The sequence below is a fragment of the Corvus hawaiiensis genome, chromosome 3 (genome assembly GCF_020740725.1).
Source record: "Corvus hawaiiensis isolate bCorHaw1 chromosome 3, bCorHaw1.pri.cur, whole genome shotgun sequence".
Taxonomy (NCBI): Eukaryota; Metazoa; Chordata; class Aves; order Passeriformes; family Corvidae; genus Corvus; species Corvus hawaiiensis.
In genome coordinates, this window is record NC_063215.1 from 108,534,275 (window position 1) to 108,555,044 (window position 20,770).

General features: G+C 47.3%; 1 protein-coding gene across 1 annotated transcript; it reads right to left on the reverse strand.

Annotated features, from left to right (window-relative positions):
- Positions 1 to 13,008: 13,008 nt before the first annotated feature.
- Positions 13,009 to 20,120, reverse strand: LOC125323499 (TOG array regulator of axonemal microtubules protein 2-like). Its single transcript, XM_048298529.1, has 4 exons — positions 20,088 to 20,120; positions 18,521 to 18,725; positions 17,130 to 17,346; positions 13,009 to 13,392 (listed from the first exon to the last, which is right to left on the reverse strand). Exons 2-4 carry the CDS (start codon positions 18,590 to 18,592, stop codon positions 13,157 to 13,159), a joined length of 525 nt encoding a protein of 174 aa, XP_048154486.1. The 5' UTR covers positions 18,593 to 18,725; positions 20,088 to 20,120; the 3' UTR covers positions 13,009 to 13,156.
- Positions 20,121 to 20,770: the final 650 nt, after the last annotated feature.

The window sequence follows — 20,770 nt, forward strand, 5'->3', positions numbered from 1 at the left end:
TATTTCTCTATACAATGAATTAAAGTGAGATTACACATCCCAAATCTGTGTTTTCTTTCTGGCAATCTGACTGATTGCAGGAATTTCTGGAACAACAAACTTGCTTCTTCAAATATTTCCTGTGCATGGTAATGAGCACAGAGGAAAGATTTAATGTTAAAAGCTTTGCCCAGGCAATGCTCTTTTGACAAGTTCCCTCCTTAGCTCTCCTTGGGAAGATCTGAAAGGTTCAATTGATGCCATGAAGATTTTTGCCTTTTCTTTTATACCCCTGTTATACTTTTTTACAACTTCTGTATTCCTAGTGCTTTTTGCCTACATTCTTGGACTTGTTTGTCAAGCTAAGAGACTAAACATTTTAGAAGCTTTGTAGCTAGGGATCAGTGTGCCCCAGACCCCAAGGTCCTCTCCAGAACACATTCTGTAAACCAAGATAGAACCATGCAGGGGAAGGTTCCTTGGGGAGGGGAGCTCACTTGAGCCTCTCATTGGGGAATCTTTGATAGATATGCTAATTAGTAAAACCTATAATGTTATACCCAATGTTGAGAGGGGAGACACAGAGAGATAGACTCGGCGGGGTGCATCTTGATGCCTATGACCTGGACGTGTACACCTAAGGATCCTTAAAATAAATACCAAGGTAAAATCCCTTTTCCCCTTCTAACCGTGTATGACTCTTGATTTTAAGACCATGAAAAGGCATCAGTTGCTGGCGACCACGAAGGGACCCTAAAGACCTTGAAAATTGCAATCTTGGTTTGGAACACATCTTGCTTTGCCCCTCTCTTTGCCAGCAAATTACAGAGGGGCCGGAGCAACAATCTAAGACTGTGACCAGGACTTTAGGGCCCAGCACGGAAAGGCAGAAGCACGGAAAGAGGGGGACCGATATTACCGAGGCTGTGCTGGCACTAGGGAAGGAGATCTCCGAGGGGGTTGGAAAGGTTGGGGGCATAGAAGCCCACGAAAGGGGAAAGCTTAAACTTTTCCCCTCCAAACTGTGGAAAGGAGGGGACGCCCTCCGTGGAGTCCACAGGAGCCCAGAGGCTGCACCCTACACAGCCGCAGGAGTGGCTCAGAGGTTGGTTGATTGGTTGGTTGGTTGAGACGTCGGGAAATTGTGGGTTTGAATCGTTTTGAGACCAGATTTTTGCGCGCGCATTTACTGCTTGCTAAAACTAGTTGCTTTTTAGTATTTTAAAGTGCTGTTTTGAAGTGTTTGTGTAGTAACCTAGATAAACTGCCTGGGAAATCGGAATTCCAAGGCCAGATTGCAGGCTGAATTCCAGAGTTGAGAGCTTTCCGCTGGCAGAGTTTTCCTGTCTGTGAGCAAACATGGGCAGTGTGAATGAAAAAATCCCTCCTAACAGCCCATTAGAGCTGATAATATAACACTGGAAATGGCGGACAGGGCGAAAAACTACTTTGGACACCCGAGAATTGATCAGATTGTCCACACGGGTTTGGCCGACGTTAAAATTAAGTCAAGGAAATTGGCCTCGCTATGGGAGTTTGGAAAATAACATCATTAATGACCTGATGGTAGACTTGAGATCATTACGTAGGTTTGATGAACTAAGATATGCAGAACTTTTTACTTTGTATTTGAACAGGGAAGAAGCATATGTGGTAGACAAAAGTAATATGGAAATGACTTTGAGGAGGAGAAAGGGAAAGAAAAAGCCGCAGCAAGCTGACTCGTATACTAATACGGACAGAGAGATTGGTATGACAGATACAGATATGGTAGCACCAGCTTTGCGCAATGGGGAGGGGTCTCCCCTCCCTGTTCAACCGCCGGGGCAGCCCGCACAAGTGGGGGTGCGGGGTGGGGGAACGGTGGCTCCGCCACGGCCACCGCCGCCGCCGCCACCGACTCCACCGCCGGGGCAGCCCGCACAGGGGGGAGATGGGGGAGCGGTGGCTCCGCCTCTGCCGGCGGGGCAGCCCGCACAGGTGGGGGCGGAGGATGGGGGAGCAGTGGTGCCGCCGCCGCCACTGCCGCCGCCGCCGCCTCCGCTGTCCCTGCCGCTGTCCGAGCAGGGGCAGGGGAGGGGGCGAGCGGCCGGCTCCAAGCCGCAGGAGCGGCGCGGGGCCCCCCCACCCCCAGCCTCCTTGGGGGCGGAGGGTGGGCGCGGAGGTAGCAGAGATGCGGATCGGCCGCCGCCCCCTGACCGCCCCAGAGGCAGAGAAGAGGCAGGTATGCCACCGCCCCCTGGCTTTTCCAGAGGCAGGGAAGGGGTGGATTGGCCACCGCCCCCTGGCTTTTCCAGAGGCAGGGAAGGGGTGGATTGGCCACCGCCCCCTGACTGCCCCAGAGGCAGAGAAGGGGTGGATTAAAAGCGAATGGGATGATTTTGATACAGATGGTTCTCACGGGGAGGGTGGTAGAAGAAGGGGCAGGGTAGCCCGAGAAGCTTTGAGAGCAGTCAGTCCCGTCGCTAAACACACAAGGTCCAAAACAGATAAAGGGGGGGAGGAAGAACTTGTATTAGAAGCACCTCTGAGACAGGCTGTGGGAAATCAAGGAGTCATTTATATAAAGGCACCATTTTCTCTTGGAGAATTATAGCAGTGGAAAAACTCAATTGGGAAGTACAGGGACAACCCAGAGAGAGTAGCTATGCGTGTAGAAATGGCCATAAAATCCCAAAACCCAGATTGGGGTGATCTAAATGTTATGCTAGATGAATTATTGGATAAAACAGAGAGAGAAATGGTCAACAAAGCTGCTATATCTGCTATAGAAACTCAAATTGCAACTGGGAGTCTTCAAGGGTCAGTTAATGATATCTATCCCCTAGCAAACCCTAACTGGGATCCTAATGTCCCAGAACAGATGGAAAAGCTGAAGCGATACCAAAAATGGGGGGTTGTTGGGTTAAAATGTGCTGTTCCTAAAGCAGTGAATTGGGCTAGGTTATATGAGATCAAACAAAATCCAAATGAGACCCCCACAGAGTTTCTAAATAGGCTTAAAGAGGCTGCACAAAAATACACTACCTTAGACCCTGACTCACCTGAGCAGCAGATCCACCTGGCCTACCTGTTTATAGGTCAATCTGCTAATGACATAAAGAAAAAGCTGCAAAAGATAGATGGGCCACCGGACATAAGTAAATTGTTGACTGTAGCCTGGAAGGTATACCAGAACAGGGACTTAGCAGACAAAGATAAACATCGTAAACCCCACTACAAGAAGAAGTATGATAAGGAAAAGTCATCTGATACATCAAAAAGGGGTCCCCCTTTTCCCCTATCTGAGGACCAATGCGCAATTTGCAAAAAACGGGGGCACCGGAAAAATGAGTGTCCATCACGAGCAGAGAAGAAGCCCCCAGTTTCGGAACTAACTGTAAATACAGACTGACGGGGACCGAAGGTAACTACCCCAGCAGAGCCTTCGGTTGTAGCTAAGCTGGGGAATGACGATGTTGAATTTCTGGCTGATACAGGGGCAATATATTCTGTGTTAAATACTTTAAAAGGTAAACTGAGTCAAGACACTGTGGATGTGATTGGAGCTACAGGGGTAAGTGAAACAAGGCCTTTTTTCCAACCTTTAAAATTTAAATTGGGAAAACACTGGGTCACTCACCAGTTCCTGTATATGCCAAATTCCCCAATGCCATTGTTAGGCAGAGATTTATTGGAAAAATTGGAAGCAGAAATTAAGTTTTCAAAGGAAGGGGGAGTGAAAGTTATAACCCCAGAATCTAAAATTATCGAAGCAGCTGCTATACTTGTACAGGAATGCCATGGAAAAATTCCCAAAGAAGTTGAAGAGGCTGTCATTCAAATAGTGTGGGCCGATGATTCTCCTGGGAGATCCAAAAAAGCTGAACCTGTGAGTACCACACTCAAAGCAGGGGCTACTTCAGTAAGACAAAGACAATATCCTCTGAAATTAAAAGCTCATAAGGGATTGGTACCTGTGATTGAAAAGTCTCTCAAATTTGGGTTGTTAGTAGAATGTGAATCCAGGTACAACACACCAATCTTGCCAGTAAAGAAAGCTGATGGTAAAAGCTACAGGTTGGTACAGGATTTGAGGGAAATCAACAAGATAACACAGGACATACACCCAGTGGTAGCAAATCCTTACACACTTTTGACAACACTAACAAATGAATTAGGGTGGTTCACTGTTTTAGATCTCAAGGATGCCTTTTTCTGCATTCCTGTGCATAAGAATAGCCACGAACTCTTTGCTTTTGAGTGGGAGAATCCAGAAACAGGGAGGAAGACCCAGCTTACCTGGACAGTTTTACCACAAGGATTCAAAAACAGCCCGACCATCTTCGGAAAACAGCTGTCAAAGGAGCTTGAGGACTGGCGGAAACAAGAACCAGGAGGAGCGGTTCTCCACTATGTTGATGACATCTTGATAGCGGCCAAGACACGAGATGACTGCATCGAGCTCACTGTAAGTCTGTTGAACTTTTTGGGCCAAAGTGGGTATCGGGTCTCGAAAGAGAAGGCACAGGTTGCCAGGGAAACAGTAGTATACCTGGGCCTGGAAATTTTCCATGGACATCGCCAACTCAGCAGAGAACGGAAGGAAGCCGTCTGTCGACTTCCAGAGCCCCATACCGTAAGGGAGATGCAGGCCTTCCTGGGAATGGTAGGTTGGTGTCGCCTGTGGATATCAAACTACGGTATACTGGTGAGACCTTTATATGAGGTCCTTAAAGCAGCTGAAAAGGGGACAATCGTGTGGACAGAGAATGCCAGGGCTGCATTTAAACAGCTGAAACATTCCTTAATGTCAGCCCCAGCTCTGGGACTGCCGGACTTGACTAAACCTTTTGAACTCTTTACACATGAGCGACTGAATGTTGCTCTGGGGGTACTGGCACAGCACCTTGGAGACCAGCGAAGAGCTGTGGCCTATTTCTCAAAACAACTAGACAATGTCGCCCAGGGTTGGCTAGGATGCTTGAAAGCTGTGGCAGCAACAGTCCTTCTGATACAGGAGGCCCGTAAATTCACCCTTGGGCAGCACATTGTCGTGTATGTACCCCATGCAGTGATAAATGTGCTGGAGCAAAAGGGGGGACACTGGCTCTCCCCTAGCAGGATGCTCAAATACCAATCTGTGTTGTTAGAACAGGATGATGATACTCTAAAGACAACTTCTGTGGTCAACCCTGCGACGTTTTTATCATCTACGTTACTTGACAGTGTGCCTGAGCATGATTGTTTGCAGACAATAGAGGAAACTTATTGCAGCAGACCAGACCTGAAAGATGTTCCTTTGAAAGATCCAGACTGGGAATTGTACACTGATGGGAGCAGCTTCATGAGAAACAGTAGGAGGATGACCGGTTACGCCGTAACCACCTCAGGTAAAATCATTGCGGCAAAAGCCTTGCCTCCAGATGTATCATCCCAGAAAGCTGAACTCATTGCACTAACGAGAGCTCTAGAACTGAGTGAGGGGAGGAAGGTGAACATACAGCCTGATTCCAAATATGCCTTCAGTGTTGTTCATGCCCACGGAGCTATTTGGAAGGAACGTGGCCTGCTGGCCGCTCAAGGTAATGAGGTTAAGCATGCTAAACAAATTCTTGCACTTTTACAGAGCATTTGGAAGCCTACGGAAGTAGCTGTCATGCATTGCAAGGGTCACCAGAAAGGGAAAACAGCCCCCGAACTGGGAAATCGTTTTGCTGACGAAACAGCCAGGGGGATTACAGAAAAAGGCATTTTTGCAGTGGTACCACAGAAAGAGATAGATTTGTCATCATTTACCCCAAAATATGATCACAAATTAATTAAGTTCCTTAAGGCTGAAGTCAAAGAAGGTGGGTGGGCTGTTACCCCGGTAGGACAAGTCGTAGTTCCACCCCGATCCTTCGGGAAATAGCCCAACGAGAGCATGAAAGTACCCACTGGGAAACAGAAAATCTTTTAAACATTTGAGGAAAGTAGTGATAGGGAGAGGAATGACTGATATTGTACAATCTGTAACAAGCAAGTGTGAAACCTGCTGTAAAAACAACCCTGACACAAGCAAGAGAGTTGTGTTAGGAGTGACAAAGACAGGAGATCTCCCAGGAGATTATTGGCAAATAGATTTTGCTGAGATGCCACGCAAAGAGGGATGCAGGTATATACTGGTACTGGTTGACACCTTCAGTGGATGGCCTGAGGCTTTCCCCTGTCGCACCAACACAGCAAAAGAAGTAGTGAAAGCTTTGCTTGATCATATAATACCAAGATTTGGAGTTCCTTTGGGAATGTCATCAGATAGGGGACCACATTTTGCATTTTGTTGCAACAGTGGTTGGGGAAGTTAGCAGGATTTTGGGACTTACCTGGGACCTGCACACACCATACAGGCCCCAGGCAAGTGGCAAAGTTGAACGTATGAATGGGACCCTCAAAACCCAGATTTGCAAGATTTGTCAAGAGACATCCATGAGATGGGTTCAAGCCCTGCCTATAGCCTTGCTGAGAGTCCGCGTACAGCCAAGGCGAAGGGACAACATCAGTCCCTATGAAATATTATACGGCAGGCCATACCAGGTTCCACATATCCCGGGGGAAATTCATATGAGAGGTAAATATTTAATGGCTCTGAGTTCCACTTTGCAGAAGCTCCAGAGATTCGTCATGTTATCCAAACCAATAGGATTGGACATACCTGCTCATCCATTCCAGCCTGGAGACTGGGTCTACATCAAGTGGTGGGACAGTGACCCCTTGCAAGCCAAGTGGAAGGGACCATTCCAAGTTTTGCTGACCACTTTTACTGCGGTCAAGGTTGCTGGCAAGGGACCGTGGATTCACTACTCCAGAGTGAAGAAAGCTTCTGATCCTGAAATCACCAAGAAGACAGAGACTGATACAAATCAGAAAGATGCAGTCTAAACTGTTTTTTACATGTTTGCTGTTTGCCCAACTGGTACCCATGGTTCAGGGTTCACCCCATGATTTACATAAGACGGTGGTCCAAAATGTGTCCAAAATTCTTAATAAGAGCAATTGCTGGATCTGTACTCAGTTACCACCCCTAGATGGGAAGGGTCACTGGCCATTGATTGGCATTTTAATGGAAGAGAACCGCACTGAAATGTGGGAACCAATTTCAGGGAAATAATAGACCCAAGAATTGCAGCAAAGATGAAATTGACAGGGTGGAGACTGGCTCAGCCGTTTGGGACGGGGTTGTATTGGATATGTGGTGATAAGGCCTGGAAAGTTATGCCCGTGAACAAAGACCAGGCTTGTGCTATTGGGGCTGTGGTCCCAAATATAACAATATTTGACCATCTTGAAAAACCAAATGAGAGGAGAAAAAGATCTCTTAATCCCCTCATTGAACGTCCCACACTTTTTCATAGCATAATCAGAGCCCTTGTACCCGCTTACGGAGTAGTTGCACTGGAGAGAGCAATTGTAAACATCTCAGCTGTCATTGAACATATTGAGCAGCATACTGCAGATGCAATTTCAGCCTTACAAGAAGAAGCTGACAGTCTGTCCCGTGCAGTTATGCAAAACAGGATAGCTCTCAATTTCATACTTGCTGCACAAGGAGGTGTATGTGCTATTGTCAAAACCTCTTGTTGTCCTTATGTGGACCAAAGTGGAAGAATTAAGAAAGATTTGGATGAAATTTGGAAGGGAACTCAAATTCTACATGAAGTGGCTTCTAGAAATAAGACTTTAAAATTTGATCATATTTTTGATACCCTCACCTCATGGTTACCAAACTGGGCCTGGGTAAAAGAAATATTCTTCATAGTTGTAATTGTAGTTATTATCTGTGTAATTTCCTGTGGAGCAGCTGGTAGTGTAAACCGGTTCTGTGGGTAAAAAATAGAGTAGAGTAGAGACTAGACAAGATAGAGTTTTGTTAGTCTCTAAAAGGGGGGAAATGATGCCATGAAGATTTTTGCCTTTTCTTTTATACCCCTGTTATACTTTTTTACAACTTCTGTATTCCTAGTGCTTTTTGCCTACATTCTTGGACTTGTTTGTCAAGCTAAGAAACTAAACATTTTAGAAGCTTCGTAGCTAGGGATCAGTGTGCCCCAGAGGACCCCAAGGTCCTCTCCAGAACACATTCTGTAAACCAAGATAGAACCATCCAGCGGAAGGTTCCTTGGGGAGGGGAGCTCACTTGAGCCTCTCATTGGGGAATCTTTGATAGATATGCTAATTAGTAAAACCTGTAATGTTATACCCAATGTTGAGAGGGGAGACACAGAGAGATAGACTCAGCGGGGTGCATCTTGATGCCTATGACCTGGACGTGTACACCTAAGGATCCTTAAAATAAATACCAAGGTAAAATCCCTTTTCCCCTTCTAACCATGCATGACTCTTGATTTTAAGACCAAGAAAAGGCATCACAATGACCCCAGCTAAAGCTCCTGCAATGGCCGCCTGCCAGCAGAGCAGGGCTGTCAGCTGTGAACCAAGTGTTGCCACAGGCAGCAGCTTACCCAGGGCAGCAAATCAGGAGCTAGGAAGGAGCTGATCTGAAGGCCAAACCTCCTTAGCTCCTTCCAAGAGCACTGCAACAATTCCTCATTCCAAGGAGGTGCAGTGCTGGACACCAGAGCTCTGTGTGAGGACTGGACACAAGTTTGCTCCCACCGAGTGCTGTGATGGTTTCTGCAGGAGCTCTGGGCTCCTGTGCCTGCCGGACACCATGCGGAGAGAAGGAGCCGAGTACACTGACACACCTTTGCCTCGAGCATAGCCCGGCCTTGACCAAACACACTGAAAGGTTTCCCCTTTGGCCCATGTCTTGAAACGTCCGGTCAGCTGTTTGACGACTCCAGTTGGTTTGGTGTAAAAGAATTTCCCTCAGAAATACTAGTGTCTTGGGGTGACTTTATGATGTGTATCCCATATTGCTGCCCTATGCCCAGAAATTAATTTTTGCGCCTTTTTATGCCTTTAAACTGAGCCTTAGAGGGGGAAGGAAAAACTGAGCAAAACTTTTTCAAAGCAGTTTGCAGCTTGTTCAAGGTCACACAGAGATAGCGACTTTTTTTCCAGCTGCGGCAGGGGAGGGAGGAGGCACCCGGCTTGCGGCTGCCCGGTCAGCTTTTGGCCAGTTGTTCAGTTTCTTTTTCTCCAGAGAGAGACTGAGAGTTGAACATTTTTTCCTTCCCTGGAATTTCAGATTTTCTCCCTTTTCTACTGGACTGCTTCAATTATCAGAGCACATCGGGAGGACTTTCCATCGAGCACAGAGGGCCTGGCCCTGGGCCAAGTCCCAGCTCCGAGGAGACCAAAGGGAGGACTCTTAACACTTTGCCAGGTTTTTTCTCCACAGCGAGAGATTTTTATTAGTTAGCATTATTTTCCTTTTCCCCTGTGTTTGTTAAAGAAATCGTTTTTATCTCTTTCACTTTCCGTTAAGGAAAATTTATTTTTTCCCGAACCTGGTGGGGGAGGGGTGGTGATGTGCCTTCTCTCAGGGGATATATTTCTAAATTTGGCCAAACCGGTACAACTAGGTTTGTCTTCCTCCGTGCCTTCCTCTCAGCAGCCTTGAGGATGTTCCTATGTGAAGCCATCTGTGTCAGTTTGAGAAAACTTAGGGCAGTCTGGAATAAATTGTCTCCTCTAAACTGTTCCAACAATTCCTTTCCAGCAATAGGAAATGAATACTAATAGATGAAAGTGGAAAAAACCCAACACTTTATTAACAAACAGAATGCCCACAAGGCAAGGAAAAATAGGTAAGTAACTTGTAGATATCAAACTGTCAGACCTCACCGTCCTCCCACTGGAACAAAGACCCAAAATGCCAGAAGAAAACCCGCCCAGGACACGCGTTACAAGATGGCGCTGGCTTCTCTCTCGGGAAAAACAGGAGCTATCACGGAGTAGTTCTAGCAGCAGATGAAAGCTCGGTGGCTCGCCCAGCGTCGACTTCCACCCCACGGCAGAGCTCCGCAGAACGGTCATGGCAGGTGAGGCGGCTGGGCTGGTGCCCCTCGGGGTCTTTTCTCCCCGGCGTGGCTCAGCTCACAGACTCTTGGGCTGGGAGCGGGGCCACTCCACTTCTGCAGGCACGATGTCCCTGGTCTTGGACAAACAGTTTTCTCCTAGGAGAGCCCTGCATACTGTTCCACACATCTTTCCTAAAGGCCCAAACCAACTCCAGACACTGTACCTACAGCAGGTTTCCACAAAGGGCTGCAGAAATCCAGGACAGCTGCAAGTGAGTGTCGGAAGGGTTTTGTCCTGGTCCTGACAACAGAAATCTTAATAATCTGAAGGAATTTCATTCAGATGTAGCATAGGATCTGAGTTTTTTCTATTGATATGTTTCATGATGACGAACAAGCCGGTACAAGGCTGACATGTGAAAGCATGAGCATGTCCTCCAAAGTGACCAGATTAATTGTCCATTTTATTATTCTTCTGGTTTTTCCCCTCATATAAGCCAAGGCAAGCTTTTCCTGGAGACAGAACATGTGTGGGAGCAACTGTGGTCCCTCACAGGGTCACAGGGCTGGCAGTGACAAAGCAGGCAATCTACAGAGCTACATCCCAGTGTGGGTTTCAGTAGCAGGGTATTATTAAGAGCTCCTTTCCTGCATGAGGTACAAAAAGAAGGTCCCTGATGATCATCTTGCAGCCATGCATAAAGAAGTGATCCTGCTGCCCTAATTAAGCTTTGGCTGTGGCAATGACACTCTTCCCACTCATCTTTTTACACAGACACTTCAGGTTTTCCCCACACTCTTGCAATACTGGCAGTCGCTGTTTCCTATTTACTGTTCTTCCCCAGAGAGTGATGGTATAGCTGCAGCTTGGAAACAAAATGCCCTGAGATCTGGGGATCTTGAAGGAGCATGAAATGCTAATTAAATGTTAATCTGGGTAGCTACCCAGATCTGCACTTACCAGTATTCTGAGGCACCAGCAGGAGGATCATGCATCATTCCTGTTTGTTGGTGTTCCTGTTTCTGGTGTGCAAGAGCAATGACTTAGCGGAGAGACAAAAATGCCCCTATTCAAACAGTGGGTGTGCAAGTAGACATGAAGTTTCACTGCCTTTTCTAGGATATTTTAGAAAGATCTAAGAGAATATTGCAGGAGGGAGCAGGTGCCTAATTTTGTCTCCAGAGGAATCCCCAAAGGACACATCCACTCTGCTGGTGATGGCAACTCCATAAGCTCACGGACTAGTTTTCCCTGACACATGCCAGCCTTCCCAGGCTTTACTAGTCCGGGATTTGACCCATAGCTAAGCAAACACACGCAGCCACGTGACACAGAGTTGTTCCTCCAGAAAACCTAATTAACACATTCACATGCATTTTCTTCTCTAACATCTGAACCTGGAAACCATGAAGACTTTGGTGTCAAAAGGTTACAGTTTGCACAGGGCTCAGAAGTGTTTTTCCCTAAGGCAGAGCAAATTGACATGTGAGGTTTAAAAGCTTCAAATGACTATGAAAGGCAACTGAGAAATAAATTCTGGAAAGGCAGCATTGTCAGTGATCATGCAGCCCACCAAGAGCTGGAGCTGAACCCTGAATTGCTTCATCCAGCTAGGCAGGAATTCAATATGCTGGCAAGCACTGGTCCATGGTACCAAATGATCCCATACCCGTGGGCTGAATGGCACCCAGGCTAGGGTACAGATTTGAGGAACCCTTGTCACCTGTTCAATAACCTCACAGTCCGCTCATCTTTCTGCAAACAAGTTGCAAACAACGCCGTTGGACTGCTGTCCTGGGTAAATATACATACAGATGCCTTTTCCAAAGCAGTGCCTCTTTTCCCAGTGAAATACACGTCCTCTTCTTACCTATGGAATTGTGATTGAAGACACCTCTGAGCCAGATCTGTGTGACATTGCAAAGGAGCAAAGCTTTGGGATTTGGGCACATTCTCTTTGTTGCTTTGCTCAGGCCTTTTGTGAGCACAGAATAGATCGAGGCAGAAAACTGGAGACTACACAGGATCTTCTGGGTCCATTGTCCCCCAAACATGGTAATAGGTGGCCCCATTGTAATGCTAAATAACAAACAGCAGCACAAATGACATGAAGAAAACATGGCAAAAGAGGAAGAGGAGAGGCGCTGTGAGGAAAGAATACCGTGAGACAGAGGCACGTTGAGTCAGCTGCACTCTGACAACCTCTAGGCTAGCAGGTCTCACATTCTCGGCTTGTTTTTTTTAAAAACTATTTTATTTAAAACAAAGAAAACACCTCAAAATAAAATATATACTGTTGAAAATCTATTTTCAAAATTTAAAAGATAAAATGACAACACATTTATTCAAACCTACATCTACATGTCAGAACATATGTACATCTGTAACTACAAAGACTAATGTATAAATTCAAATCTTCAAACATTCTTCAGACAGGCAGAACCCTCTTCCTGAGCTCGAGGAAAGAGAGCTCTTCTGGATGGGAGGCAAGGGCTTTGTTGGTTAGGGAACATAGGAAACGTCCAAGGAAAACTTCTTGATAAGATTGTAGCCAGTCACGCCTGCAAAGTGGAGACACAAAATATAACAGAGGCCGCAATGCAAACCTAAAGCATCTGAAGCTACGTATTTAATGGGACAGACCACCTGGAAACTTCTAAAGAGCTGCACAGGGAAACATGCTCCTGCCAGCAGCCACTTGAGGCAGGCCAGGGAGACACCCTGACCCACTTGCACAGAGCCAGCACAGGAACAGCCTGGCCTCTGGGCTGCCCTGGGACAGCAGGGAGCCCAGAGGCCTGTGCTTTCCAGGAATGGCTCAGCTGCACACGCACCCTCCTGCTCCTCTCCCGGCCCCACAGCTGAGCAGCCCTACAGCTCCACGGGGCACTGGGAGCAGCACAGCTCAGTGCAGGGGGCACATGCAGGGCAGAACTGTTCCCTGGCAATGTGCCCAGGCTCTCTAGGCTGGCACAAGAGCCTTCCTCCCGCCAGAGAGCGGCCCAGCTCCCGCCTTACCTCTTTGTGAGGCTGAGCCATGCTCAGCCTTCACCTTGTCCTCAATTGGAAGTTGCTTCAGGCACCCCATGCCACGACTAGGAAGGGGGGTGGAGAGAGCGGGGGCAGGTGCACACCCTTCCTTTGCATTCTGTCCTTTTTGGCACAGCTAAGAAGTCACGTCCGGAGGTGTCCAACTCAGCACTTTGTCATCTCTCTGCAGGTCATCGAGCCTTCACCAGCCCAAAATGTCGGAGAGGTTTTCCCGCACATGCGGAGGCTGGCTGGCAGCATGCTTCCTCAGCTTGGCGCCCATCACCTTGTAGAGGGCGCAGGCAAGCTTGGTGACCACAGTGCGGACATTGGCGCTTCGGACAGGCAGCGCCTTGTTCCCCAGGAAGGACCAGAGCACGGGCAGGGCGTAGCGCTGGACGACTTCGGGGCTCCTGGGATAAACCCATGCCACAAGCGCTGCCGGAAGAGAGACACAAACTTCTTAACCACCAGCCTTAATGCAAACAAGGATCTACCTCGAGTTGTGATTTTGGGAGTCTCTCTGGCTAAGATCAGTGAAATAACAGAGAGAGCCCCATGATCCAGAAATGGGCAAAGCAGCTGAACATCCCCAAAACAGAACCACCAAGCCCTCAGGACTAATTTCTCCAGATCCGAGCCTTGTACCTGTGGCAGACTTCACACCTTTACTAAATCATTCCACAATCTGTTTCCAGCATGATGAATGACCAAAATGTCAAATTGCTGTTTATTTCCATTTAGAAGTTGTCTAAACCCACTGCTGAAGGTTTGAAAGGCACTTTAGAGAGGTAATTGAGAGATTTCTAATAAAAAGGATGACTCCGTTTTTGTGACCTGGCATAATTAGCAGTGGATTTAGCCCCAGCTAAAGCAAGGCTATAAATAAAGCAAGGCTATACACTGTCTTCTCTAGTATATATTGAGGTTATCATTTTCCCATCCCTTGGCTATTGCTGACATAGCAAGCTCCTCTGAGCAATCAATTTTCAGCTGCATTTGGAGCATTTTGGGCAGCGCTGACATAGGAAGACCCTGACTGCACACCCTGAAATGCTCAGTCCAATGGCACTTCCACAGCACAGGCAGGGAGCCTCAGCACTCTGCTTCTGCCCCTCTGCCCCCAAAGGCTGCCTTGCACAAAATCCGTGCCTCTAACATGTGTGCTGAGTTTGGACCAAACGGTGACCCCCAGGCACTGCAGGCTTCCGCCTCAAAACTTTCCAAGAGCAAAGCAAGAATTCTGTGAGGACAAAACAAACCGATCCCCTGAAACAGCATTTGCCACCGTTTTCCCTAAAGGATCAGAGCTGTCCCTGAGCTTCCAAGAGAGGAGCCAGCTTGGGAACTTTTAGCCCCTCCCTTTCCTGAAGGCGGCTTCTGAGATGCCCCAGTGAGAGCTCAGCCCCGAGGCCGAGCGCCGCCCCCATCTCAGATGCTGCACACCTCTGCAGCAGCCAGGGAAAACCTGCCCAATACACCTTCCATGGGTATTGGGCAGGAGGGACAAGCTCAGCACCTCCTGATTTGGAGGAGCCACTCTAGTGTCTATTCACTGGCATTCCCTGTAAATTCTGCCTTGGAAGACCTCTTGCCTTAGAAGGGGAGGCCATACCTGCGAGATGCTCCGTGACATCCAGCAGAGCTTGGCCCTTCAGTTCACTCCTGCGGTGGCTGAACTCTTTCATCAGGGATACTTTATCTACAAGGGAAACACACATTTCTGCTCTCTCTTCTGAGGTCATAAGAGAAAGGACACTGGGGAGGGAAAGGGCAGGGGCAACTACATTTTGTAAAAGAAAGGAAATTCCTGCTGATTTTTGAATCCTTTTCTTCTTTCCTTCCAGCCTACTTGGGAGGATTTTAAATTCCAAAAGAAAAGCTCTCCTTTCACATTTTAAATCCAAAGTTGTCTGCTGTACCAGGAGCTATGTTAAACATTTCACATCAGGGACCTCAAGAGTTCAATCACACGTAAGCAGTGAAAAGGTTTTGCATCCCAGAGCTTTGCAGAAGTGATCTTCTCTCTCCCCTATGGAAAAGGGTGAGAAGGCTCCAAAATTCACACCTCCATTCCCACCTGAAGGATAAGTGCGTCGCCTCCCGGCCCGGCCTGCGCAGCCCCGAACGCGACCCCGGGAAGAGCGCGCAGGCACGAGCAGCTCCGACAATTCCAACACGGGAGCGACCGAAGGAGAGAGCAAAGACGCAGCGAGACAGAAAACAGCAGCCACTCGGAAAAACGAAAAGATCATAGTAACTAAGACCTTAGGGATAGTAAAATGGTATAATGTTAAGCAAAATTATGGTTTTATAACAAGGTGTGACAACCAGCAAGACATATTCGTGCATAGAACTGCTATTAAAAAGAATAACCCTGAAAAATGGATCCCAAGCTTGGGAGATGGAGAGGTGGTGGAATTTAATATTGTACTAGGGAGAAAAGGGTTACAAGCATCGCAGGTCAATGGGCCTGATGGTGTTTCTGTAAAAGGCAGTATATATGCAAAAAATCGTAGTCATGTTAGACAATATCTCCATTGTAAGCCCCCCTACAGTCTCCCTTTCCTAATCCCACCTTTCCCTTTTACCCTATGTCCTATTACCCCCAGTGTATTCCCAATCCGTTTTTTCATCCATGGTTTCCCTCACAAAACCATGCTTTTGCCAATTGTGTCCCCAAAAATCCCTTTCCAATGCCGAGTGGGGGATGAAAAGGGGGAGGGAAGAAGTTAAACCCTCTCCTGCCTCAGTTTCCCCACAAAGCATGCTCAGAGTTCTGTCTCCCTTCTGTCAGCCCTAAGATGTTCCACAGAATCTGATTGGACATTTAAAGACTCAGGAGGGTGGCTTGTTTTGTTTTGAAACTGTTCTTGTTATGTTTATCCAGTTGTTTTCATTCTCCTTTTATTAAAATAAAACGGGTGAGGTGTTGGGGTCCCTCCCCTGCCGTGTAGCCCTGGGAGAGGGGCCCTGAGGGCACAGACACGGGGTTTCCCTGCCCCTGGTCACCTTTGTTTCCCATTGGTTGGTTTGTGTTCCCTGCGCGAGCAGAAGGACCCTTGGTCCCGTGACTGGGACAGTTCCTCAGCAGAGCCCCGGCCATGCGGCTGGAGAAATAAACATCTCTCTGAAAAAGCTATCAAGAATCTGTCTGTCCATATATATTTCTTTTCCACGGGACTCCTGGTTTGATATATGCGTGTTGCAGTATCCCCACTGCAACAGATAAGCTGTTTTTAAATTGTCAGGTTACCTGTGTGGATCTAGGAACAAGACTCCAAGTTACTCATACAAGAGCTATTACTGCTCAGTGCCTCAGTAGCCTGTGGGTTTCTGTAACATCTGTGAAATCAAATCTTGGCAGAGAGACTGGAAAATGAACTGATTTCCCAATACTTGACCGGCGTATGTATTTTGGTTTTCATTGTGCCTATCTGTTGCGGTTTCGGGGGTCTTGTTTGAATTTGCTGTTGCCTGCATTGGCCTACAAGCCTCCAGTCCTACCACTCTAATAAGCCAAGGCAAGCTTTTCCTGGAGACAGAACATGTGTGGGATGAAGTTTGGTCCCTCACAGGGTCACAGGGCTGGCAGTGACAAAGCAGGCAATCTGCTTCATTGGGAACCACTACAGAGCTACACCCCAGTGTGGGTTTCAGTAGCAGGGTATTATTAAGAGCTCCTTTCCTGCATGAGATACAAAAAGGAGGTCCCAAATGATCTTCATGCAAGCATGCAGTAAAGAACTGATCCTGCTGTCCTAATGAAGCTAATGCCTATAATGTGGAGCCTTCCAGGAGGCTGCTCTGCAGAGGTTCTGATGTGCCGGTGTCCCTTCATGCCAACAGCAAAGCTATTCATTTGGGAAGTCAACTGGGGCCCAGGCAAACTCCAAAAATCCCTTTGGCCCTGAATTCCAGCAAAGCTGTAGTCCAGCACTTCCTCTTCAGACAAGCAGCACAGAGCCAAGGGCTCCTGGGACTTTTGGGAAATGCCAATGCACATTCAAGCCTGGTGGGGGACTGGTGCGTAAGGACTGCACCTGCACAGCTTCTGGTGGATGTCAGCTGGAGGTTTCCACAGACAACAACAGCTGTCAAGGCACTCAGCGTTCTCTTGACTCGCAGAGGCAGAGACACACTTGAGGAGAGTCCATGCCAGGGCTCAGCCTTACCTAAGTGAGCCATGGATTCTTCCAGCGCTTTCACAGCTGCGGCATAAACCCCGGGGTCCTTTGAGTTTAGGTTGTTTGTTATTCCTTCAACCAAACAGATGATCACTGGGTTTAAGCCATCTTTCAGGATGCCTATGATTTCAGCCAGCACATCCAGCGCCTTCTGCTTCACTTTCTTGTGCGTATCACCAAGTCTCGGGACAAAATAATCAAAAATCTGTGAAGAGAACAAACAACATGAAAGCTGGATTAAAATGTCCTTGTTTGAAGAAGGGATGCAGAAGTGAGCACTCAGCAATGTAAAAGATGAAAGTGATCCTTCCTGTCAGGTCAGCACTTGCTTGCACAATTTTCCTGTGGGCCACTCTCTGGAATGGTTGCACACCCTCATGCTGGTTGAAAGATTTTCATATATTTTGAAAACGTTTGGGTGGGGAGAGGATAGTTCCTATGGTGTTTCTCTCCACATTTCAGTCATTAAATTCATCCCATTTATTGATGCAAAACAGTATCTTTGCTTTCGAAGTATGCAACCAGATATTTACAATGCCCCTTTTTCTACACAGTTGCCTCAAGTTCTGAGGGCAGTTATGATTTTGCCAAAACTATGGCTGGAGGAGATCCAGGTTTTGTTCCATCTGTCTCAGAACCTGTGTCTGGAGAAGTGCAGGGCTCTGATCAACTCTTCCAGGATCCAGACCAATTGTCTACCTAGCAGGTAGACTTCTGAAATTTAATGTGCTGTACCGCTCTCATTAGAGCAGGTTCAGTCCCTTGACAGCCACATTATCAGGCACCATTTTCTGGACAAAGGGAAAAAGCAGCTACTGGGAGGAGAAGGAAGAGATCTGTCCCTAGCCATTTCCCTCCTTTTCCAAAAAGAAAAAAAGACCCCCCAAGAAGGGTGAGCACCGTCTTTACCAAGAGGACTAGGGATGCCGATGGAAACGAGTAGCCAGAGTTGTGCCTGTGCAAGACAAGTCGGAGTTTACAGAAGTATCCTTTTAAAAAACTTGGTTTAAACCAGCCCAGCCTGATACTTCTCTTCCCCATCCAAACCCATTTTTTTGTCTAGAGAATAATTGCCACGCTTTCAGTGGCTGGATTCCCTTCACTTAACCCAAGTGGGAGTAGGAGACAGCAGAAGTTACACCAGCAGAAAACTCTGTCCTCATCTGATGAACAGCATCAATAGGCACCTGCCAGACAAATACATCTGGACTGAAAGAACTTGTCCTGAAGCGTGGACCTGAATTAAATATTTCAGGGTAAGAGGCACCAGCCTGTCCCACACAGCCAGGATGTAGTGCCAAGACACACTGAATTAACTTGCCTGCTACAGGCTTGGGAAAGGAGCTAAAGGAAAGGAACAATGAAGACACCCTACATACTTGGACAGTGTTAGTGGAGACGAGCTGGGGGCTGCTTTTGCACAGGTCTAGGAGGAGTGCCACTCCTTCCATCCGTGTCTTAAACTCCTTGGCTTCCAGGAGATTGTACAGCTTCTGGAGCGGCTCCGTTTCTTCCACAGCCGGAGGTAACGTGACCTGGGCTTTTGGGCGGCGTAGGAGGCGTCCATCAGAGGTAGACTTCACCCTGGAGAATAAAACCAAATGAGGACCTGTTGGTGATCATACCTTCAGTTAATTGTGAGCAGAACATCTTGGGGAGGTTTCCTAATGATGTGATTTCAAGCTAGAAAATCCTGATCTGAAAAACAACGTGAGACCTCATGACAATCATTACAGGAGACAATCTGCAAGCAACATTCTCACCAGTGCTTACTCAGGAAAACCAAGGATGAGATGCATCTCACTTATCTCCAGACAGCTTCCCAGGTACACATGTCGCACTGCTTTGTGAGGAAAGAGAGACGCTACTTCCAAGTTTAAATGCCTCATCATAAGGCAGGTGTGTGTCTTATAATAAGGAAACTCATCTCTCTGGAGAAGTGTCTCTACAGCAGGCATGACAATCTGGAAAAGCAGCTCAGATGCATCTGAACAGATGGACAGGGGCATATCTGAAGGATCCAGAAAATCCGTAACAGGGATAAAAACAGAAGCCAGACATCCCAGCACTACGCTCACATGATTGCTTCCCTAGAGACTAGATCCACAGCTTAACAAACCCACTGGGAACAACTCTCTTGGATCAGCCTGTCCCTTCCATGAGCATGGGAAGATCCTGACTATGCTACTGAGGCATGTGGTCACTCTCCTGCCAGCGCTGAGCATGAGAGAGCTAAATAAATCCCCTCTGTTATCAGAGGACAACAGGTACAAGTAGCTCTCCCACTGGCAGGAAGAGACAGCAAGGACCAAATTCCTGTCTCAAATGCTGATTGCAGCCCAGGGGGAAATAAACCAAACATGCTGTCCATCAAGCAAACAGTATGAAGGACAGGAATGTCAAGACAAAACGTCCACATTGAGACACCTGTTGACCAAAGTTGCTCAGGAACTGGCTTGCTACTTACTACTCATCTTGGTACTGTCTGAGGGTAAGAAAACCATGACTCAGGAAGGCCAAACCACGTGCATGGGAAGTGCTATTTTGGGGAATGGCATCTTGCTTCTAGACTGGGACTTCTCATCAAAACACCCATCTGAAAAAGACTGCTCTCAGAGGAAAAAACCCTGCTTGAATTTACTTGTCCCAAGTGAGGCAGCGGAGACATGGCCCTCTCACAGCCTCCACAGCACTGTCCTTGCCACTGCACTGGATCTTCTGAGCTGCAACCAATGGGTGTCTTTTTGTCGCCCATTTTTTGCGGAAACCCTTCCAGAGAAGTTGTGTTCAGCGTAATGCAGAAGGAGACATTTTTTATGATAGAGCATTTGTAGGGAAAGGAAACAATCTCTGGCACAGGTCATCTCCACCAGAAAGATTTTCCTGAGGAAGAGACATGTAAAGCTTGCCACGTGCTTTGTCACATCTAACTAAAGTGCTCAGTACCGTTTACTAGAAGGCAATGTGGCCTGGGGCTTCTTCGAGCCATCGCTCCTCTTCTTCACAGGCTTCTCGACAGATGGCTGTTCACCCTTCTGCGTTTCCATCCCCTACAAAGGCATAAAGAAACCCCATGGATCTTTAGAATGTAAAATAGGAAATTACCTGTTTAAAACACAACTTATAACCAGGATCACTGCTACCAAGGCTTGGGCAAACCTTTCCGAACTTACAGAAGGAAACAGGCCAGAGGTTCAGTGATGCCAACTCTTTGTTTTCAATAGCCCAAGGCAGGTTATGGCTGCTACCATACTGAGCAGCAGTCTAAAATCCCCAATTCATTCCTCTTGAGCATAAATGGGAATAATGCAAACTGGTAGGGAACTAATGCTCTTAAAGAAAGCTGCAGAAAAATTTGGACTCTTTGGAGGTTGGCCCATTGTGTTGGAAGTTGATTTGGTTCCACACTCACTCTCCCTGTTGCTGCACAAAGGCACACTCCCTTCTATAACGTAGGTAAAAAGAATTAAAAAACCCCCAAGCAAACAAATGATTTTCCACTGGATGCTGCTGAATTCACCAAGCTTCTTCCAGCTCCACAGGGCATGACAGCAGGGCAGTATTCCCAGAAGACAGACAGTAATTGTAGGAATTGGGATTGACTGGGACATCTTTTGTATATTTGGAAA